Source organism: Sceloporus occidentalis, unplaced genomic scaffold (genome assembly GCF_023333645.1).
Source record: "Sceloporus occidentalis isolate IW3139 unplaced genomic scaffold, rSceOcc1.0.p SCAF_29, whole genome shotgun sequence".
NCBI classification, from domain to species: domain Eukaryota; kingdom Metazoa; phylum Chordata; class Lepidosauria; order Squamata; family Phrynosomatidae; genus Sceloporus; species Sceloporus occidentalis.
This window is the reverse complement of record NW_028317009.1, coordinates 967,919-991,679: the sequence shown is the minus strand read 5'-3', so window position 1 is coordinate 991,679 and position 23,761 is coordinate 967,919. Positions and strand designations below refer to the sequence as shown.

Genomic DNA, 23,761 nt, shown 5'->3' with positions numbered 1-23,761 from the left:
GGAAAAACATAATATTACAAATATCCACACTTACACGCAGGCCACACAGGGATTAGAACCAGGAGCCTCACGCATGGTGAGTGATACACCTTACACACGTGCCACGCTCACGGCTGGATGGCCGCCCTCGTCCCTTCCACATATACTCAAATTTACATACTCCAAAAAACATAAATCATACATTATGCAGGAATCACAGAGATTAGAACCAGGGACCAGGAGCACAGTGAGGAACACAGCTAAGACATGCGCCACCAGTACCGTGGGCCAAAAGGGCCTTGTCTGTTATACAAATACTCAGATTCACCGACTCCGAAAACATAATGTTAGTTTACAAACAGGATACATGGAGAACAGAACCGGCTACTATTTGTTTGGTGGTGGTGGGGGGGGTGGATGCACCAAACACCTAGACCACCATCTCCACTGAGTCAGGAGGTTTGCCAGTTCCACAAATACTCTGATGTACCCGCTCTAAAAGATTAGAAATAAGCTCATACAGCAGTCAGGCGGGTGAGAACCAGCAGCCAACCACACACTAGGCAATTCATTTAACCATCACGCCATTCCATTACACGAGACGGGCTCCCACCTGCTCCACATATACTAATATCTCCCGACTCTAAAAACATTAGAAATAAATTGGCCATGAGGCGAAGGGGGTTAGAAGCACTATATAGTTCCCTACAGGAGTGAAGTGGGTTTGAACCACAAACCAGTCGCAGTTTAGGCAATACACCTAACCGTTAAGCCACACCACAACATGGCGTCGGCCGCCCACCTGCTCCATATTTACTCATACGGACCCCCTCTAAAAACATAAGAAGAACATGCAGACGCGCTACACACGTAGATCCAGCTTTCATGGAGATTAGAACCAAAATACTTTTATATGGTTGACGTCTGCCTGCTCCACATATAATCATATGCACCAAGTATAAAATGATACAAATACACAGATCCACTTTAACCCCTTCAATCCCAGGGGTTTTTGGTACCTCAAAGCCCAGAGCAATTTTGCCATTTTTGGGGTATGTCGGTTTAGCGATGATTCTCTGTTCCTATGAATAGTGTACCCATGTAAACTATATATTGTTTTTTCAAGGAGAGATAGAGCTTTCGTTTGATACCATAGTTGGGTGATTAGCTGAAAATTTAGAATGAGAAATTTAGTAAAAACTAGCGAAGATTAGAAAAATAAACTAATTTTTTTTACATTTTCCCTCTGAATCCTCACAAAATTAGGTAAAGTGATGGAAAATCCCCTCCAAGTTTATCAATTCAGGTGTCCTGATTTCAGAGATACCTAATTTATATAGATTTTCCAGACTTTCCCAGCACCAGGGAGCGTTCTATTAGGTGTACAATTTTGTATAATTTTTATGCCTATGGCTTAACGGGTTTGGGGGTTGTGAACGGGGGAAGGAGGGTTATACTGGCTATATGTTATGCTAGGGCAATGGGAAGTAAGGTTTTTTAATAATTTTTTTATTATCTTTTTTTATATATTTTTTTTTAATTTTTATTTTATTTTAATTTTTTTACATTTTTTTTTTATTTTTTATATATTATTTTTACACAGTAATGGTTAGAGGTCCTCCTAGGGACCTCCTGAACATGTCAGTGATGTCACAATGACATCACAGCCCACATTATAATTTTTTTTTGTATTATTTATATTAATATTTTAATGATTTATTTAATATTATTTTTAAATGAATAATCGTTTTTTTTTTTTCTGCTTTTCCCCTACAGGACGGGAGGGGGAGTGAGAGAGATGGTTTCTCACTCCCCTCCCCGCGATCCCCCTGCACCGATCACACTGTGATCTCTATGCAGGTCCTCACAGACCTGCATAGAGATCGCAGCGTCTCTGTGCCTCATCGGAGGGCAGGATATCCCCGCAGGGGATATCCTGTCCTCCGATGACCTTCCGGGTTACGTCAGCAGTGACGTAACCCGGAAGGGAATGCCCGATCGCGCGATTGCAACTCCGCGATCGCGCGATCGGGCAGTTTACCGGCAACAGCTTACCGGCTTTCATGCCGGAAGCTGTTGCGGGAGATCGGACAGCAGAAAGCCGGCAAAGCCGGCTTCTGCTGTCAGTGGGGAGTCCAGGCTGTCAAACGACAGCCTGGTCTCCCGTGCAGCGGCAGGGATGTGTCCCTGACGCTGCACGAAGGGCTGGACGTACCAGGACGTCCATAGGGGTTTCTTTGTGGGCGTTTTTTGGACGTCCCGGTACGTCTATAGGGGATTGAAGGGGTTAACAATTAGACTTGGGCACCAGGGGGCTCTTCGTGCTCGTCTTCGGGGGGGAAAAAATCTTTGTATTCCGCGAATATTCGCCCATTCCTGTCTTCTTTTTGGGCGAATATTCGTGGACATTCTTCGTGCTCATTTCATCTTCGTTTTCTCCCGGTTGCCTAGCAGGGGTTAATACAGGGTATAGAACACATCGGAGCAGCAGCAGCAGCAGATGCGTTTGCGCCGTGAAGGTACGTGTCTGCGACTCTATTGGTCGCCGGGAGAGGGCTGGTCTGGCATCAACAAATGAATTGCAGAACTGCAGAATGCACGTCATTCGTTGATGGCAGGCGAGCCCCCTGCCGAAACGACCAATAGAGTTGCACACACGCGCCTTCATGGTGCTATCCGAGGTGTACACAATACACATTGCCCGAAACTGAGGGCCAAGTTCCTCCAAGCAGTTGCCTTGTCTGAGACCTAGACAAATGCTCCAAGGAACTTGGCTTCCTTTTTATCACAGTCACACTTCCATAGATGTTTAATTAAAGAATAGGGATTATTTTACATTTTTACATCGATTTTAGACCACTTTTAAATACATGCCTAACATTTGCTACCTATTTACAATGGCATACTTTGCAACAACCCAACTTTTACTGGACAGGACTGGAAAAAACGTAGGCCTGTCCATGAAAATGTTGGGTGTGTTGGCAGGTATGCGAATGGAAAAATGTGGGACAAGAACTAAAAAATAGCTTAGGGTTAATGTACGGTTATGTTTAAGAGTATTAGCAGTGCACTGTTTTGGTTAAAGATGTATTATGTCTAAATAATTTAATTTTAATAGAGGCACCACAGAGATTACAACCTGCAACCTTTCACGTGGTGGTTATCGCACTGAACATCCACACCCCCGTCGGAACTGAATATGTTGCAGCTTCCTATTCCACAAATACTCATATGCACCCTCTCTAAAAGCTTAATAACTCAACACGCAACTCTACTCCTGCACGCAGCAGCTCAGGGGATTAGGACCAGCAACCAGTCACACGGTAGGCAGCACACAGAAACGTTACAACCACATCTCAGCATGACACACAGCGTCCCGTTACTGTCTATAGTGATCCAGACAGGAGAATGACTACGCAAAGTCAACGCAACAGAAATAGTACGATAATGGCGCAAAACACCTCATTATTAGTGCAAAGAGAAGAAAGTGTCAACCACTTCAGTGTTAGAGGGATGTAGAAGGGTTAATGAGGGGAGAGGTGAATGTGTGTGGGGTCTGAGTGACGGACATTCATGAACAAATAGACTTCACTGTAATATGTGCGCCATGGGTTAGCTAGATAAAAATGATGTATTGATAACTGCAATTTGGTCCAATGATTTGGTGGGAAACGGCAAAACAGGGCAATCCTTTGGAATGTCTGCAAAAATGGGAAAGCATCCAGGACTTCTACTGGAAAACCTCTGCGATAGAGCCGAAAATGCCTCTTATTAACCTTCACGGGATACGATCTTGCAACTGACGAAGCTGCTCGTCCGTGATACAAATACTCAAACTCGCCCCCACCGGAGAACATAATTCTACACACTAAGCAATCAGACACACTAAGCAATAGGTAGTGCACCTTTTAGATTGTGTGCATTATGTTAGATGTTATGAGTATTTGTGCATCACACGCAGGCGTCATATGTTCATGGCGACAAAGAGCTTCCAACCTTCCGATGGTGTAATGGTTAGGTGCGCTGCCTGCCATATGTTGCGGTCCCGGTTCGATTCCCTGTAGCTCCGTGGGGAGCATCCAGCCATGCGGTGGTTTGAAGGTTCGGTGTGTTGCGTACTCGATGCTGCGGTCTCAGTCTGGTTTCCCTTGAAGGTTCGGTGTGTTGCCTATGAGTTGATGCCTCCCTTCCGTGTGGCTTGGTAAAGCTGCTGACAAAATCTCTGTGCGTACAGAGGTCTTACCCTGAAAAATAAATGCGCGCTGCTGTATTGTTATTATTTTTTAAAACATTTATAGAAAAAAGCGTAAAAGGTGTTGCGTACTACCGACTGGCTCTAACCCCCAATCATCCTGACCCGCACATACGCACAGCACTTTCACACACCACCGAACATACTCATACGCCTTACACACCACACCGAACATACCCATACGCCTTACACACCGCACCGACCATACCGCACCGCAACCACTCGCCAGGCCTCATGGGGATTAGAACCAGAAACCAAACCGCTTGGTAAGTAAGTACACTTGACACCTGCGCCACCCTTGTGGCAGACCGCATTTGCTCGTCCGTAATACTTATACTCAAATTCACAGAGTCTAAAAACATAACTTAATGTCTCTAGTCGTAGGTCTTCCTGGGACTCGAACCCGGAGCTGACGGCATGGAGCGCGACACACGCATCACACGCGCCACCTTCGAGATGGAGCAAAGCTGCTCATCCCTAATACAAATACACAAATTCACCCACTGGAAAACCATAATGTTACAAATATCCACCCTTACACGCAGGCCTCACAGGGATTAGAACCAGGAGCCTCACGCAGGGCGAGTGATACACCTAACACACGTGCCACGCTCACGGCTGGATAGCTGCCCTCGTCCCTTCCACATATACTCAAATTTACATACTCCAAAAAACATAAATCATACATTATGCAGGAATCACAGAGATTAGAACCAGGGACCATGAGCACAGTGAGGAACACAGCTAAGACATGCGCCACCAGTACCGTGGGCCAAAAGGGCCTTGTCTGTTATACAAATACTCAGATTCACCGACTCCGAAAACATAATGTTAGTTTACAAACAGGATACATGGAGAACAGAACCGGCTACTATTTGTTTGGTGGTGGGGGGGGTGGGGGGGTGGATGCACCAAACACCTAGACCACCATCTCCACTGAGTCAGGAGGTTTGCCAGTTCCACAAATACTCTGATGTACCCGCTCTAAAAGATTAGAAATAAGATCATACAGCAGTCAGGCGGGGGAGAACCGGCAGCCAGCCACACACTAGGCAATTCATTTAACCATCACGCCATTCCATTACACGAGACGGGCACCCACCTGCTCCACATATACTAATATCTCCCGACTCTAAAAACATTAGAAATAAATTGGCCATGAGGCGAAGGGGGTTAGAAGCACTATATAGTTCCCTACAGGAGTGAAGTGGGTTTGAACCACAAGCCAGTCGCAGGTTAGGCGACACACCTAACCGTTAAGCCACACCACAACATGGCGTCGGCCGCCCACCTGCTCCATATTTACTCATACGGACCCCCTCTAAAAACATAAGAAGAACATGCAGACGCGCTACACAGCTTTCTTGGCGATTAGAACCAAAATACTCCACATATAATCATATGTACCAAGTATAAAATGATACAAATACACAGATCCACTATAACAATTAGACTTGGGCACCAGGGGGCTCTTCGTGCTCGTCTTCGGGGGGGAAAAAATCTTCGTATACCGCGAATCTTCGCCCGTTCCTGTCTTCTTTTCGGGCGAATATTCGTGGACATTCTTCGTGCTCGTTTCATCTTCGCTTTCTCCCGGCTGCGTAGCAGGGGTTAATACAGGGTATAGAACACATCGGAGCAGCAGCAGATGCGTTTGCGCCGTGAAGGTACGTGTCTGCGACTCTATTGGTCGCCGGGAGAGGGCTGGTCTGGCATCAACAAATGAATTGCAGAACTGCAGAATGCACGTCATTCATTGATGGCAGGCGAGCAAATAGAGTTGCACACACGTACCGTCGTACACAATACACATTGCCCGAAACTGAGGGCGGAGTTCCTCCGAGCAGTTGCCTTGTCTGAGACCTAGACAAATGCTCCAAGGAACTTGGCTTCCTTTTTATCATACACAGTCACACTTCCATAGATGTTTAATAAAAGAATAGGGATTATTTTACATTTTTACATGGATTTTAGACCACTTTTAAATACATGCCTAACATTTGCTACCTATTTACAATGGCATACTTTGCAACAACCCAACTTTTACTGGACAGGACTGGAAAAAAGCAGGCCTGTCCACGAAAATGTTGGGTGTGTTGGCAGGTATGCGAATGGAAAAATGTGGGACAAGAACTAAAAAATAGCTTAGGGTTAATGTACGGTTATGTTTAAGAGTATTAGCAGCGCACTGTTTTGGTTAAAGATGTATTATGTCTAAATAATTAAATTTTAATAGAGGCACCACAAAGATTAGAACCTGCAACCTTTTGCATGGCGGTTATCGCACCGAACATCCACACCCCCATCGGAAGGGAATATGTTGCAGCTTCCTATTCCACAAATACTCATATGCACCCTCTCTAAAAGCTTAATAACTCAACACGCAACTCTACTCTTACAAGCAGCAGCTCAGGGGATTAGAACCGGCAACCTTCTGTATGGCGGGTATCGCACTGAACATCCACACCACCATCACAACTGAACATGCTGTGGCTTCCTGTTCCACAAATACTCATATGCACCCTCTCTAAAAGCTTAATAACTCAACACGCAACTCTACTCTTACACGCAGCGGTTCAGGGGATTAGAACCAGCAACCAGTCACACGGCAGGCAGCACATGGAACCGTAACACCACATCTCAGCATGACACACAGCGTCCCGTTACTGTCTGTAGTGATCCAGACAGGAGAATGACTACGCAAAGTCTACGCAACAGAAATAGTACTATAATGGCGCAAAACACCTCATTATTAGTGCAAAGAGAAGAAAGTGTCAACCACTTCAGTGTTAGAGGGATGTAGAAGGGTTAATGAGGGGAGAGGTGAATGTGTGTGGGGTCTGAGTGACGGACATTCATGAACAAATAGACTTCACTGTAATATGTGCGCCATGGGTTAGCTAGATAAAAATGATATATTGATAACTGCAATTTGGTCCAATGATTTGGTGGGAAACGGCAAAACAGGGCAATCCTTTGGAATGTCTGCAAAAATGGGAAAGCATCCAGGACTGCTACTGGAAAACCTCTGCGATAGAGCCGCAAATGGCTCTTATTAACCTTCACGGGATACGAAGTCCCCTTATAATAGAAGACGAGTTGGACTAAAAGGAATGACCAACTAATACGGACAACGGTAACACGACCGCCTACGCGAGACAAGATCCTAACAGGTACCGGCAATCACCCTGAGAGGCAGAGCTAATGTGCTGGAGAAAGCTCACGCGTACAGGAGAGCGCAAAGTCCTCAATCACATTAAAACTCAAATCAAGATTGTCACGGAAGGCTCCGTCCCCTGGGGGCCAGCCGCCTCCCTACAGACTGTGTGTCCTGGCCTTGGAAGGGGTTCTGTTTTTGAGGAGGTGGTTACAGGGGATCCATTGGGACTACTTCTTCCACCTGGTACAGGGTGCCATGTTTTCCCCCATTACCAGAGACTCTAAAGACTCCGGAGACTCTAAAGACTCAAGGAATATATTGATTGTCATACAATATTTGTATTAAAGATCCTTTGTGTTTCTAGTTTTTCCTATCGACACAAACGGTCCTGGTGCTGGGTAGGCATTAGGCGCACTAGGATGTGATAAGTGGCCTTTCCCAATCTTTGACACCTGTCATAAACTAGCTGTACCTCAGTTTAGATTTGGAACACACGCACCCAATCTTACAGTAAGTCCCTTTGAGGCTGTACGTGTCTGCCAAAGGGTTAACAGCCCCCGTGTGATTTATAAAGGCTGGAGTTCTCTAGGCTGATGTTCTTTTTGGTGAAGCTTGGCCTCTCTCAGGACATCTGAAGACGACCAGATCCACAAACGAGACGCCTGGAACTCCCCATGCGCCTCCTGCTTTTGGAATGTAATGATTTGTTTGCCAGTTAAAAATAGAGCCTACGTCAGGATCTTTGTGCTTGTGCCATCTGCAAAAAAAAATGTTTTTTTCCCTGTTCCCTATTTTTTTGTTACTGGGTTGGAATTTTAAAAGACAGAGTCATCTCAGTGCATATAAATCTGAATGTTGTGTAAAATACTGCACATTCACAACACTATATTTAGGTTTCTGAGTGAATATTTAGGAGCTAAAAGGGGAGGAGAAAAATAGTGTCAGGCACTGCTCCAGATTTACCAAAAGCAATAAAAATAATAATACTTTTTTATTTTGCAATTATGGAGCCAGGAAGCCTTTTGTTTTGGGAGGGGAGGGGGTATACATATTAATCCTTCCTTTTTTTCTTTATATTCCCAAGCTTTTACATGTTAGAATGTTATATTAAACTGTATTGCTACATTTGTAACAGTATGTTTTATACTTGAGTTCTGTACACTTCTAGTTATGTTGCAAAAATCTGTCCCTATAAGAAAACACAGTATGGAACAAACTGCTTGTGGATTTGTCCTGATGCTACCCTCTTAAGGATTAATCATGACAAACCCCCCATATTCTCAAAGTTTATTTCAGTGGAATGTGTTGGCAAACTCCCTTCCATAGAATGACAAACTGTTACTAAGCTTTTATTTTTGGACCTGCGTGTTTTATGCCAATGCTGGCAGCTTGGTTAATGTCATGAAGATTTCAGCCAAGGGATGTGATGAACGTCTGGAACCATAAGCGTGCAATGGTGTGAGAAACTGAAGGATAGTCTTCTACATGATGGCTTTTTTTGATCCATGGCAACCTCACTCAAATGGTTTTGTTTTCCAGATTATCCCTTTCAACATTGCTTCCAGAAAGGTAAGTGTTAGACCCATTGGTCTTATCGTGGGAACGAGCTGCTGACCCTCTGGTAAAGCCTTTCAACCTACAACGCTCCCCCTTTCTTACCAACCTCCCTGATAGTAGATCCCCTTATCTGTTCATGAACAAGATGAGGACAGTTGAGCTGTAGTGGTCCATCTACTGCGTTGAGATACATTAGATGTCTACAAATGTCTCTGTCCAAGAAGCGAGTGTAATCCAGGACATAAAGGTCACACCTAAAAAACACATTCTGCAAGCACAGCACAATAGGTAAATTAAACTCAGTTAATGGGTATACAATTATTTGTTGCAGAAGAGAGTGCCCCCACTACTAAGTGTCAGCCCTGGTGACATAATAGGTAATATTCTTAGGTGAACACCAGAAATATTGGGTCTAGAACACACAGAAAGTGTTACGTCTTAAGAGGGTTATTGAATATCTCTTGGGATATGCACATTAAAGAAGTGGTTCCCATAGTTTTAGATTATGAAAAAGATTGGAAGTTCCTGCATGCTGACCATCCAAACACATAAGTCTATTCAGTAATGAAGGAGATAGCAGGGGAGCTGGATCTTTCAACTCACCAAAATGCATTATCAAGGGCAAGGTTTGCAGAATGTCTGATTTGGCCCTGTGTAATGTATAAGGAATGTGCGTTAATAAAAACTTTAAACCTACCATGGTCAATTAATGGCTATTCCAGAGGTCAGAATGAGTGCTAGGCTCACATGAAGTTCTTCATTATTGCTGGGATCGGCTTGCGGTCCATGACATGGAGTAGACTTATGATGCCAACACAGGAGACAAAACTGTCCAAGGTCTACCTGAAATGAAAAAAATAAATGGTGACATGTAACAACTATTTGTAAACCATGACTGCCTTTCTGTTTTAAGTAAAATTATGTTTTTGTCTTGTTTCATGCATTTTACTGCACTTCTAAAAAGCCAGCCTCCTCTGACAGCTCATTAATCTTAATACTTGGCACTTCCTTATCGAAGTGAATCAGGTCCATGTGCTTATACTCCATAATCAAGTGCCATGATGATGCTTTCTTTTCTTTATCATAGTCAACATTACACTCAATCGTTATCTAAATGATAACAGTCCTATAACAGAATTTTCTAAAATTAGCTCTACAGTTGGGACAACAGATAAAGTCAGTTTAATCTTGGCTGATAAGATGGTTTGTTAGTACATGACAGGGTTAAGCTTTCGGTAACCCTCCAGATATTGCAGAACTGTCCTAAAATGTGTGAAAGAAAAGGATTGTGGCTAATGAAAGGGTTATAGGGGAAACGTCCCTGATGGCAAGCAACGCTACTTGATGTATATTATTAATAATAATAATAATAACAATAATAATAATCCAACATCAGCAACATTACTCAATGCTACTGGCTGTATTGTACAGAATGAGCTTCTGCTGTGGCAATGACAGGCTGTAATGTCAGAAAATGTCCCTTTATCGTATTAGATGTGTAGTGGTTGGGACATGGAAACTGTGTAATGTTTATGAGATATGCACATTGAAGATGCTCGGGTGAATTGCTTTTTTGGGTGTAGGATTGTGGAATGATTTTGGGATGCAATCTTAATTTTCATCTATAATTCAAGACCAATGGCTCTATAACATTAGTGAAAGTAAGTGGACTCACTCAATCATGTTTTTGGTCAGGGATCAAGTCACAAAGATGGCTATCTCTTTGCACGTAATGGCTATTATGACATATCTAAGCTTTGCTTTTGAAAGCCAGTTGGCCTTACCCCTCGTGTATTCAGCATGCACCATGTAGGTAGGTGTCTCTCTTTAATACAATCCTGTACAAAAATGCTTTAAAATGTTTTCGCACAGAAAACATCCTGATCAAGGCCCGCGTCTGCAAGGAAAGCAAATTACACAAGTTTAGGTCATTCTGACCCTGTTATCTGCCTTTTTGATACATCAGTGGAATATAGCAGGATAACACAAGGCTTCGGATGTGTTAGGAATTGTTTATAGAGGATGGCATGCCATGGGGCGACGTGGAAAGCAATATTTTGAGTCACTTACTGTGCTTTTGGAAGCCTGTGACAGCTAAATGCCAATATGTTATTTTCCCCACATAAACCCTCTGCTTCCTACCATATATATATATATCAACGCTGATATATCATCCCCCCATTTTCTAGCAATGAGCTTGAGAATTTGCTACAAAGTTAAGACATAAATATATAATGCAATGATTATAATCCACTGCTTAGCTTCCAGCTTCACACCTTCTGAGATGAACTTAAGGAACAAACTCAGCTTTTTGTTCATTAAGGGATATGATGTGAAGATTTTTGAACTATCATTATGGATACAGAGATGCCAGCTGCCCATACGCAGCATCGGCCATAAGTCATCTCCACTAGCTCTAGGTCTGAAGGTGGCAGGCCAGGGGTACAAACCCCTCAGTAACTAACAGGCTACCCCCAAAGACTAAAATGTACACCCAACACAATTGGACAAAAGGCACATAAAAGGGCTTCTAGTAGATCAGAAATGCTAAAGAACATCTGCACAGAATTCCAGAAGTTAGTAGACCCTCCACTTCATCAAACTAGAGCAACACAGCGCATAACGGCCACCCTGCCCATCTTGGAGTCAATGGTTTAAGTATAGCAAATCCTATTTTGTAAACCAATTTATAACCTATACTTGTATATTCTAGCTTTTCTGGAGGTACAACGTCCATGATCTTCAGAAAGTACACAATTCTTGTGTTGGGGTGCTGACCGATTATCCCTCCAGTAGTACTCCAACAAAGACCTTCTACGAGGTAACAGGAGAGGCATCAACATCAAGAGTTAGGACACAAGGTTTGGAAGATGAACAAAAAGCAATCACAAGACTTACGGAATGTTAATTTATCAAAACCTAGGAAATGAAAAAAATATATTTAGAGCTTCTGTATCCACTAAAAAGTAAAAACTTCAGGTATTGTTAAAGTGATTAAAATGTATTTTTAGACATAATCGTGAAAATCCCACGGGTGAAGAAGGGTTATTTGGTAGTATTCCAGAACACACAGTCTGTACGTCTTTTCTCGGGCCAATAACAAAGTAGATTAAATGATCAGATTAATTTAAGACAGTGACCCTAAAATTCCCCCGTTAAACAATCTTTTTGATTTCCTAGAACTCAATAAGTGGATTTGTGATGCTGGCCCCTAACCAATCGTTCATACTCCCATCGGGCATTAGATGGTAGCGTCCATGGGGTGGACATACAGCAGACTGGGAGTGATTCCTTCTTTACCCATACAGTACTGTGTGTTGGGTGCAAACGACACCAATATGGCGCGTGCTCATACATTATTACGTATTAAAGGTACCAAGGGGAAAATGTATAGTGTCCAAACTTAAAAATACATCCTGAGAATAAAGCAAGAGCTATGGGAACAACTTTAAAAAAACGGTTGGCGATGACATATGTATATGGTACTTAACACCCCACAACTTAATCTAAGAATATTCTAATCCACTGAATGACTCCTAAATACCCCGAATGGACTGCAATGCCAAGACAGACATTTTAATAACAGACCTATATTCTCTATCCAAGTACAAGTCTGATGATTAAATAAGAAAAAATAAATGGAAAAATACTCACGTAGTTTGTTATTTGACTGAAACCACTTAAACACAAACCAACCAAGACGGGGACGTTTTATATAACAGCATGCTCTCCGAGCGTTGGTTTGCCCAAATGACGCCAATACTGGCTGCAGTGGAATAGCATACACTACGTCCAGAACGGGCTCTAGCGGACCACACACGAGGGAAAGTACATGGTAAACAGATAAATGCTAGCTTGTGGTTGGGCTTTTTATTAACCGCCATGTCTTCTGCTCGAGCCGCCTGGCATTCCTTTGAGAAGTAGCCTCACAAGCACTGCTTATGGTTTGGCTCATACTCCAAACAGTAAAAATAGTTTTGATTTTGTAGAACAAGAATAACTAAAGGAAAGCATGTAGAGGTGGAGTTTGGTGCCAGTGAAAAGGAGTACGTAATCCCTCTTAAAAGTTCTAAGGAAAAACACAAAGTTCTCAAATAATAAGACGCCAATATTTAGAGGCCCGGCAATGCTGTCCTGATTACGATAAATTTATAATTGAAACACAGGCATTGCTGTATTCTCATTAAAAGAGAATATATCATCAACCCTGTGTGTAATTATACAGAGGCTGATTAGGGCTGCCCACGAATTGAGCTCAAGAAGACAGGACATGCTTAAGCCAAATGACAAGCATTAATGAAAAGATACTTGAAAAGCGGCACTGTGACCGTATTATAGTAACTTAGGTTGAACAAAAATGTTGCATGATGTTACAATTAGGTACTTCATAAACATTGCTTCCATTTGGAGGACAGTCCCTTGAAGCCTAGGGTACCTCTGTCCTACATGTCTCTATTTTCTAGGACAGCCAAGTATCTGTTCTGTACGCCTTTGAGATAAATGTAAGCAGGAGGCTCAAAAGGCTCAAGGAACCCTTACTACTTAATTATCAGAAAGAACAAACAATAGAAACTTAATCAGCCCATGGTCTCGTCTGATATTACGGATAGCCATATGTCTATCCCATTCATGTTTAAATTCCCTTACTGTGTTAACCATGTATGTATTGTAAAGGTCACAAAGACTTATTCCATCCTTGCCAATAGGAGTGCTAACGCTCTCTCTTCTACTTGATATTACCACCACAAAACGTGGACCTGAGGCACAATTCCGATGATAGGGTACAAGGAGGCAAGAAGAAGATATGGAATGGAGGAGAGGCAAGAAGAAGAGATGGAATGGAGGAGAGGCAAGAAAAAGAGATGAAATGGAGGAGAGGCAAGAAGAAGAGATGAAATGGATGAGCGACGGAGTGGTGATATGAACCAAAGTGAGACAGAGAATTAAAATGAAATAGGAGGGAGGTGGAAGTATCAAGAGAAATAGAGGAGAGTACTGTGCCGATCTGTGTGAGTCTAGAAAGTCCTGCATTGGGCATTTTAAACAGCAGTGAACTCCTAGGTGGGCCCTTGTAGTGCATTAGTGTAAACCCATGCCAATGCAAAGCATGAACCGTCTCCTCTCTAATTATGCACGTTAGTGGCAGCTAATCTAAACACCTTTAAGTACTAAGTCGTGATGTGGAGCAGGATAAAGAAAACAATTGCGGTAACTCCATTAACTTGTCACTTCAAATTCTATTTTTGTTCTTTAAAAAAAAAGTCACATTTGGCTAAAGTGACTGTGACATCATGGTCTCCATGGAAACAAAAACCTTCACGATATGATCGGCTTATGCATGTAAATGATAACACTTTTTACACTTACCTGCTTTCGAAATGTTAACATCTTCCCCTTTAATGAGTCTGCATGAGCTGTAGGGCGTTGACTCCATGTCTACAAAGACAAAAGTGGATGATAAACATCAATTGTTTGGCCCATATGGACCTGAATGTTTGCCTCAAACAAAGAAGGTTGGAAGGGACACCTACCTACTAGGTTCCATCCTCTTCAGTGGTCCAGCCAATGGACCTACCCATGATTAATCTATTCAATGAGGGTGTGCTGTTTTTGACTCAATATTAATCATATAATCAGTACCCGTGATGCAGAGATGGTTCCTGCTGTTTTGGCAATTATAAGCAGGACACCAGTGTTGGTCGCTCTGCCCTGACCTAATCAGAACACTCCCAACAAACAGGACACAGAGGACAATGGTTGTCCAGCGTTGAATTTCCAAACCTCCAATATTCAAGGTTTACCTTGTTATTGGTTTTGAAGATGTTTCTGCATCAGCACTGGTGGATCAGTCCACATTCACACATATCTTTTCTTGTCTCAGAGGCTCCGGCTGTTGGTGGAACATTGTCTCTAGACTCCTGTGTAGTTGACAGCGCCAAGCATTTGCCTACATCGAAGGAGCCTCTCCCAAATTCTAGCTCTGCTGGGCTGTAGCGTTTCAATGAAAAAATAATTGAGTGAGAAAAGTTAGGAGACCTGTTGTCGATGTCTGATGATAGCTTCACAAAATTTCTCACTCACAGTTGTGCAGCACTTGCACACATCACCATTTTGAAAGTGGATTCCTTGAAGGTCTAATGGGAATGACTTGCTGCTTGCACTGCCAGGTTTCCCCTTCACCCCATCTTATTTTTCACATTTCCAAGAGTCCAAGAATGTCGATCTTGATTAAACTTAAGCTACACTCTCTCTACATCAAGAGCTTGATGTAACGTTGAAATTCTTGATAGAAAGACATCAAATATAACTTTGTGATTATTCAACAGTGATGTTAACTTTCCCTATTCCCACATAACACTATGGTCTACATTTTCACTTAGCTTTTTATTTCGGAAAAGGGGACAATAAGTGACAAGATTAGCACGGAATCAGCTGTCAACAAACGCGGGTCCCAAGACTTTTGGCTAGCTGGTAAAGAGATCTACTGGGATTTTACATAATATAATAAGAAGGGCCATATACATGGAGCATCTCCAGCACAAAGAGCATGTATGGCCTTGTATAATTGATAAATAACCGAGAATCCTTAAAACTCTTGTCCACATTGAACTATGTATTCATAATGGACAAATCATTTGGTGAGTTTATACTCAAGTTCCTCAGCAACACCTCAATATAATAAATAAATCACTTTGTGACATCGTTCCGGGTAACATCTTCTGGTACGTCTTCACCCCAATCATTGAATCAACTCTACCAGGGTAAGGAGATATCTTCAGTTTAGTATTCTTCAAACATATTCCTCTTCTTGGTGGTGTGGGGGTTATCTTCAGCGGTTGATGGTTTCGAAAAAGGACTTGCTCAGATCCCTTATGACTATAGTAATTCTTTAGATGTTTGTTCTCATGATAAATATATATATATATATACGCCTCTATCTATAACATTGACTTACAGAGAAACAGACCTGAGAAATGTGGGCAATAGACCACAATAAATGGTAGTGTTCTAAAAGTTTCAAAAATAGTTGGCAAATTTAAGGCCAACCACTTTCTCAACAAAGAAAAAAAGGGCAATCTGCATTATTAGCTTGGTACAGTTTGCTTTCATTACCATCGGGTGGCAGTGTGATTCCACACAAGTATTAATAGAGGGACTATATAGAAAGGGTTGACATTCATGCATGATGCACTATATATGTAAATAACCTCAAATGAAAGTATGCCAGAGCAGCAGCGCAGCACCCCCTCCGTGGTCCAACGCTTTACGCCACTGACTGATAGGAAAGCGCCCCTTTTAAAAGCAATAGGGGGGCCAGGGAAGGAACGCTAGTGTTTCCTTCCTCACTGTACAGCGCTGGGGAATATGATGGCGATATAAATACAGAATCAAAATAAAACAAAAAAAGCTATGTAGCTATTTTGTTTTTGTGCCACGATGACGAATACCCCTTCCAGTTTTCCCAGTTATCTAGTGAAATTTTGGAGATCAGCAGTGAAGATGCATATGGAGTACAGCTTGTTATGAAATGGTACTTTAATGACGTTTTACAGGGATTTAAAGAAATGCTAAAGGGTGCTAGAACAAGAAAGCACGACTTGAAGGAGTAGAAAACAGGAAGATAATATTCATATTAGACGAGATAGATTTGTGGAAAGTGTGGCGTATACGTGGAGTGAATGCCAACCATGTTCTTGGACTAAAATACCCAACACCTTAATCTGGCTAAGAAATGTTATAGAGAACGATCAACCAAACAGCATAAACGGAAAAGAGGAAAAAATAACAGGTGTTTTTCAGGCGTTGGCATACATCAAAGAAGAATTACTCGATCGCACTGCTCAGTTTATCTACTGGAGAAATATTCTTTGCGAATGTTGTTGAAAATCCAGGTGATCACTGGTACCAAAGCCCATTCTGGGAGGCTGGTAGCCAAGTAAAGCTGTAAAAAAAGAGAAAACACATTTGTGGAACTCCATGAATGCCTGTACGTTATGTTACCATTTTAAACATTCCACACGGCAGTTTTAAGGGCATTTGTTATAATAGAATTTTTTCTCTAATTCCTTAAAAACTTGATGCATCTCTGCATGCAACTAACACAGTTTTATCTTTAAATTTCTGGTTTTCCAACCCTTGCTAATAAGCAAAATGAACTCTTGGTAGCGGTACGCCAAAAGCAGCAGCGTCCAAGATGGTTTCACCCCATACAATTCTGTATTTTCAGATAACAATAATATAATTTAAGTGAAGCAGACAAATGAGCCAGGTACTATTTGTACGAAACAGAAAAAGTATTTACTTATTATAATGTAAACAGAATAATATTTTTATTTTTAGATACCTTTAGGAATGTGTTTCCCCCTATTGGGATTTTAAAGACAATACCGTATCCCCCGCCATGCTGTTTGTAATCATGCTTACCTGGATATGATGCGACCAGTATCCTGTTGTTCTCCGACACACTCCAATGGTGCGCACGGCTTGGCGCGCATAATCTTTTGGTATAGGAACAAACACAGATTGTTTCAGGAGATGGTTGCTCATTGCGATCATATTGGTCTCCACAAAAAACGGGGTTAAGCTCTGTATAAAAATCCCCTCGGAAGCATATTCATGATGCAGAGATCGGCTCAAACTGTCCAGGAATGCCTGCCATAAGAAAACACAAAGAGAACATTGTTGATTCGGCCATTTTCATGCTTCTGCTCCTTCAATACATTGTGAGCTCATATGAACAGGGCCTTTTTCTCCTTTTGTGCACTATACAATATTAACAAGAAGATTAACATGTCATAAGACGTCCTGTCTTATGACATGTTAATCTTCTTGTTAATATTGTATAGTGCCAGCTATTATACTAGAATCAGCTAATTAGGAATAAAACATGTAATGCCAATGTTTTTTGGTGTGTCTTTCCTAAGGTGAAATGTCAAATAAAATGGAGCAAGTCCCAGCATCCTCACAGGTACTTTAGGTAAGTACTAGATCTAGTATAGCTAACCTTCCCTAATGAACAGACAGCCCACAGTTGGCCGAGCTTTGTGGTTATTGGCTACCCTTTTCTTAGTCAAATACACTTAAAGATGACCTCCATATCCTTCAACACATCATTTTCCTTCTCTTTGCACACCCTCTCCCCCGATTTGGGAATAGCGTTTAATGATTACTTACTGGACTTGTGCATTCGTATTGGGGCGAACATGAAAGCGAATGCGAAGGGTGCATTTTCCTTGTTCAGCCCGAATACCGAACATACGAACATGGCGGCGGCAAAACGTATACAAAGACGAAGACACACAACACAAAGAATCTTTGTGTTCGTCTTCGTTTATTAATCTCCCTGGATCCTTCCCCATCTAGCCTACCTTATCTACGCAGCATCGCACGGGAGCGGAAGTCTGTAGGTTCGCCGTCAGGAGTTAAAGGGACATGCAAGTGACTCTATTGGTCGCCTGCAGGGGCCTCCTTTGCCCAGTTGGTTGATTCCAGAGGATGCCCCTGACAGCGGAACTTGGCCTGGGGAGCTCCAAGAGCTAATGGTCCGTACGAGCGACTCTATTGGTTGTTCTTATGGACCTTTATCTCTTGTAGTGGGAGACCAGTGGTCTCCCCCGGGCAAATTGCAGCACCAGGATTTTAAAAGTCTGTACGAGCGACTCTATCGGTCGCCAGCAGGGGGCTCATCTGCCATCAACCAATGAAGTGCACCTGCTTGTACGGACGTTTAAAATCCTGGCACCAAAGCTGCTGCGTAGTGTGTACCAAGTTAACCCCCGTATTAACCCCTTCTACACAAAACGAAGAAAAAAACGAACACAAAGCATGTACACAAATATTTGCCCGAACCGAACTCAGGAACTATAAAATATAGGCAAATATTTGTGGAATACAAAGATTTTTTCCCCCATGAAGATGAACACGAAGACGAACACGAAGAGTTGGCCGGCGCCCAAGTCTATTACTTACTGTACTGGCTTGCCACTTAAACCATAAGGAATGCAAATTGGTTGACCTTCTATAATCTATATAATCGATTTAAAGTCTATAATATGGTTATTCAGATTTTTTACACAAAGTTAGAAAAGGATTCTACAAAGAATGCATAATGTAGCAAGTAATGTAGTCAACACTCCTTAGGCTGTCAGGATTTCTGATCATATAAGCACAGGGGATAATTGCCTCCAGTATGAGATGTCTCATTCAGATACCTAGATTGGAGTTAGGAGAGTCACCAAACATTCCCTATCCATCCACTGTCTATTACTTTGTTTTATTACCTTGGAGGCAGAGTAAACAGCAAATTGAGGACATAAAAAAAAGGCTGAAACAGAGGCCACGTTGACAATGGCTCCCTTCTTCCGCTGTACCATACCCGGTACCACTATATGCACCATCATTGTGGCTGCAGCTATATTGACATTAATGATCTCCCACACTTTGTCCTCTGGGACCTCGGTAACCCTCTCGGGATATTCATACAAAACTCCGGCGTTGTTCACCAAGATGCCGACATCCACGTGTTTGAGGCCATCCCTAATGGCAGGAAAGACCTCCCGGCCCTTGCTGAAGTCTGCCTCTATGAAGCTGGTTTGAACCCCATACTTAGCAGCGATGGCCTCAGACACTCTCTGTAACTTCTCTCTGTTGCGGCTGATCAGGATAATGTTCATGCCACGGCTCGCCAGCTCCTCTGCGTATGCCTTCCCAATACCATCAGTAGCTCCTATGAGAAAAAAAGCAAAAGAGGATTGTTACCCAAAGCATTATTGGATTTGGTGAAATGCCTCAAGAGCATAAGGAGTGCAGCCATGTTCAATGGCCCAGCCATTCACATAGAAAACAGGGCCTTACCAGTAACTACAGCCCATTTCCCATAACGATTGAGCAGGTTTGGCATCAGGAAACGAGAGGCGATACTCAACTCGATCAGTTTGTAACACTCGCCAAGTACATGAATGCCTTTGTGAATGGTGTAACAGGCTCCCACCACTGCCAGAAACTTCATGTGGCTGTAATATGTGCGTGAAACGCCCTCATATATCGGCATTAAGGCTTTTGTTACGGAAGCCACCACTTCCATCGCTGTGTCACGGCTGATATCTAAAACAGCAATTTAAAAAGATTATAAAGCCTGATAATCAATAATGCATAGGCTACAATCAATTTTGCAGAAAAAAAAGTTCTTTAGCTGACTTTTGCCATACATAATGTAAAAAAAGTCTGCTCTAATTTCTTCCAACATATATCATTTATATATAATTTTCAGGATGTTTAGGATATCTATCCCATGCATATTTAATTTCTCAACCTCTCACTTACCTTGTGTTAACCTCTTACACTTCTGGAAACCTGAATTAAAATGTTCTCACATTATAAAGCCTTACCTATATCAAAGCTTTTACCCCTCTAAAAACACGCAACTCACTGTTTAGAAGATGAGACACCATTGAAAAGTATCTGAGCAGGATCGCTATGCTTCAGCTGTCATCCACAAACCAGTCTGGAAAAAAGTAAATGCCAGATATAATATATAATAACCGCCCATTGGGATATCTGCCACACCTTTATATAGAAAACACAAGCCCTGATTTCACACTCCAATACTCCACATCTGGGAAGGGCGTAAATCACAGATATTTGTAGATATATTTTGCCCTGAAGAGTCCGTAAATCGTAAGTTGTGGTTTGGAGGTTATCTAAGGTGCCGCTTTGTTATCTCCATCCATCCATCTCTGCATCCATCAGAAAGAGCATTTATCTAAGGTGGAGAATGACCAAATTAGATTTCTGTGATTTTATATTTTGGACTGAAAACCTCCATTTTTATTAATATTAAAAAAGTATACTACAAAATATGTGTTTGTTTTTTAGTTTGCATAGGAATTGGCATTACTAGTATGTCAGGTTCTGGGTCCATACAGACGACTGCAATGACCCAGAGCGCCCAATGATGGTGTTCAGGAATTCAGGATGCAGCAGCAGAGTTGGACAGGGCCTGGTGCAGGGGGACTGCACTCACCCGGGTATTGAGCACCTAGGGTTGTGCGGCCACATACCAGCGCCCTGACATAGCAGCGGATGATGTCCAGAACAAAACAAAGTGACATCCTGCAGGCACCCTGGATCAGGCATGAGACATAGCTCTACAGACAAATGTGCAGGATGCTGCACGCTGGGAGTATTGAAGCTAAGTAGAGTAATAGCAGAGACATAGCAAGCAAGGGGGACAGAGCAAGCAAGAAACATAACCAGACAATACATGTATGGTACAGGACATCCCTCCACCAGGGCTTCAGGACAGGACAACAAAGTACAGTGCTGACAAGACTGGCCAGGCTATACATGACAAGACTACACAGATACCACAGGACCAAACAGGACTAGCCTAGGACGACAAGGTAACAATTGGAGATTCCATCACATCATATGGCCATAGTATGCTTAGCCCACCACTACGCCAAAGTACTCCAATACTTGGCGGGTCCTAGCGCTAAACCCTGCTTACTGAATCGCTAATAAGCTGAAACCAAACGTTAGACTGCAGACCGAGACAAACATAACAAATGTGTGGGGCTCACCTTATAAAGGGAACAGAGCTGAAGCAAAGAGCAGAACTGGAATCAAGGAATCAGAAGCACAGAACATAGAATATGGAAATCCAGGAACGGATTACAGCAATCTATCTATTATTTATAATTTTCTATTGTCAATTTTACAACTCAAAGCCATGATCTATAGACAACACCCCCAAGCACAGTAATTAATGGCACAGGGATTTTAGATAAGATCGCAACAGCATTGTGAAAGGTTTCTGTTCCCAAGCACCTCTGCTGTTCCAAATACATTGTAAACTTGCTAGGACAGGGCTCTCTTCTTCTTCTGTACCAATATGTCTTAACTTGCGTTAATGTCTTTCCCGATTTTGTATATTGTATATCGATAACTTTCAGGACCAGGGCTTTTTCAAAACATCAGTTGCAGAGGTTTTGGGGGGTTTTTGTCATTTTTACCATATGTTTGTTACGTCATGACTGCCCACAGAAGTTATACATCATTGTTTCAGATGAGTAGGGTCAAATCATAGAAATACACATAAAACAAACTTATTAGTGATAATAGATAAGAATCTTATACTAAAATAGAGGGGGGGGGATCACACTTTTTTGCAATTTTGCTTAAAATGTCTTCTATACTGTAGGTGAACAATGACCAATTCATGTTCAGCAACATCTCCTGATTACATTCATACCCCACATACATATTTTTTATATTTTCAAGAGGGCCAGACCCTGTATTACATATATATTAATACTCACTGCCGCACTGCTTTCTGCCGTACCGGTTAAAAATTGCTTAGAAAGGGCCGTTCCGTCTTGGACCGCACCGATCCAGGTTGGAAGGGCCCTTTCTAAACTTATTGGAACCAGCACGGGGAAACTGAGCGTATCAGGGGTCACGTGACCTCACGTGAACCCGCAGTGAAACCAAGGCTGCTTCAAAATAGATGAGTACTTGCACCAGGGCCCCATGGTTTCTAGTTACACCCCTGTTAATACTATTAGCTTAAGGATTTTATAATATTTAGTTTAAAAAGAGTAACATACGACATAAAAATTTAAAGAAAAAACACCTTTAAAACATCTTTGACAATTTAATGCGGATAAAAATGAATGGTTTTTGTGCAATATTGAGGCAATGCTTTAGGGTAGAATTTTAATATGACAGCCATGCCCATGTATAAATTCGAACATTCTTGCATCATTAACTTTACTTATTATCATAATTTTATTATAATAAGCTCGTCACATGCGTGTTCACAGAATTCTGAGCATAGTTTACAGTTAGGGATTGGAGATACACCAACATACAGTCCTGGCATGATGTACGGTATGTGTTACACGGAGACCGCGATCGCTGCGGTTTATATGATAGGCGGATAAAAAGCCAATATCATTCTCACAATCTTTTGTGGGACTTTAACTCCCCTCACATTCCCTGGACAGGCATCCATTAACTAAGGAGCTCAGCTGTAAGCGAAACGCGTTGCGTGGAGAGGTTCCGAGATATTTTGGACTTCATTTTGTTATTTTCTTCTTTCTTAAAGAGTTAACCCTATGTAAACACGGAAGACTCAAATCTGAGAATATTTATTAAAATATCTGTGTATATTACATCAATCTCTCCCTGAGCCTGTCAGACACCTTGGAGGTTGGAGAGAAAACGTCCCAAGAGATCATATTGAAGCGTCACTCCAGCTAAAATACGAGTGCATAATCCATCAATATTAAAGCTCATAAAAATAACTACAATATATTTTGGTTTACAGATATGTGCTTCACAATATATTCTATCCATCAACTATCGCATAACCAATGACTTCGCCGGTTACCTGTCAAAAAGCCACAAAAAGCTTGGCCAATATAGCCAAAGTAAAACTAGACAACTAGACATAGAGATTAAACAGTCCACTACGCGTGTGCTGCTTATTTATAAACATTTGTGTAAAAGTACAAAACACAAAGTGACAAACATTTTCTCCTGAGGTGTAAATATTAGAATACAATCAGTAACGTGTTTGTATACATGCTGCAAATTCTATATAAACAAATGTGTCCATGGAGGGTGATATAAAATATCCGACTCATTAAGGGACCCTTACAGGCCGCACACATATATAATAGATATATAATATATATATTATGTATGTACACGGGTGACAATTACACTCAGCGGCTGTGACATCACAGCTATAGGGGGCTTTACCCATAACGATCCTAAGGCGGCATTCACGGCAGCCTCCGAGTGACGTC

The 23,761-nt window shown here is 42.0% G+C and overlaps 1 protein-coding gene and 1 pseudogene across 1 annotated transcript; both read right to left on the bottom strand.

Annotated features, from left to right (window-relative positions):
* Positions 1–9,893: 9,893 nt before the first annotated feature.
* On the bottom strand, positions 9,894–23,718 carry LOC149299093 (inactive hydroxysteroid dehydrogenase-like protein 1). The gene is made up of 6 exons (XM_089486583.1): positions 23,676–23,718; positions 19,803–20,051; positions 19,229–19,674; positions 17,373–17,600; positions 14,316–14,384; positions 9,894–10,058 (listed from the first exon to the last, which is right to left on the bottom strand). The coding sequence occupies exons 1-6, from the start codon at positions 23,716–23,718 to the stop codon at positions 9,894–9,896; spliced, it is 1,200 nt and encodes a 399-aa protein (XP_089342709.1).
* On the bottom strand, positions 13,583–13,686 carry LOC149299094 (U6atac minor spliceosomal RNA; annotated as a pseudogene).
* Positions 23,719–23,761: the final 43 nt, after the last annotated feature.

What these genes read in the sequence shown, in the direction of transcription:
- LOC149299093 (XM_089486583.1), bottom strand. Translation starts at nt 23,718, where the DNA reads ATGGGTAAAGCCCCCTATAGCTGTGATGTCACAGCCGCTGAGT. An exon ending in TGATGTCACAGCCGCTGAGT is followed by an intron (nt 20,052 to 23,675) that starts GTAATTGTCACC and finishes TTGCTGTTTTAG; the next exon opens with ATATCAGCCGTGACACAGCG. An exon ending in TGTTAACATTTCGAAAGCAG is followed by an intron (nt 10,059 to 14,315) that starts GTAAGTGTAAAA and finishes GTTATCATTTAG; the next exon opens with ATAACGATTGAGTGTAATGT.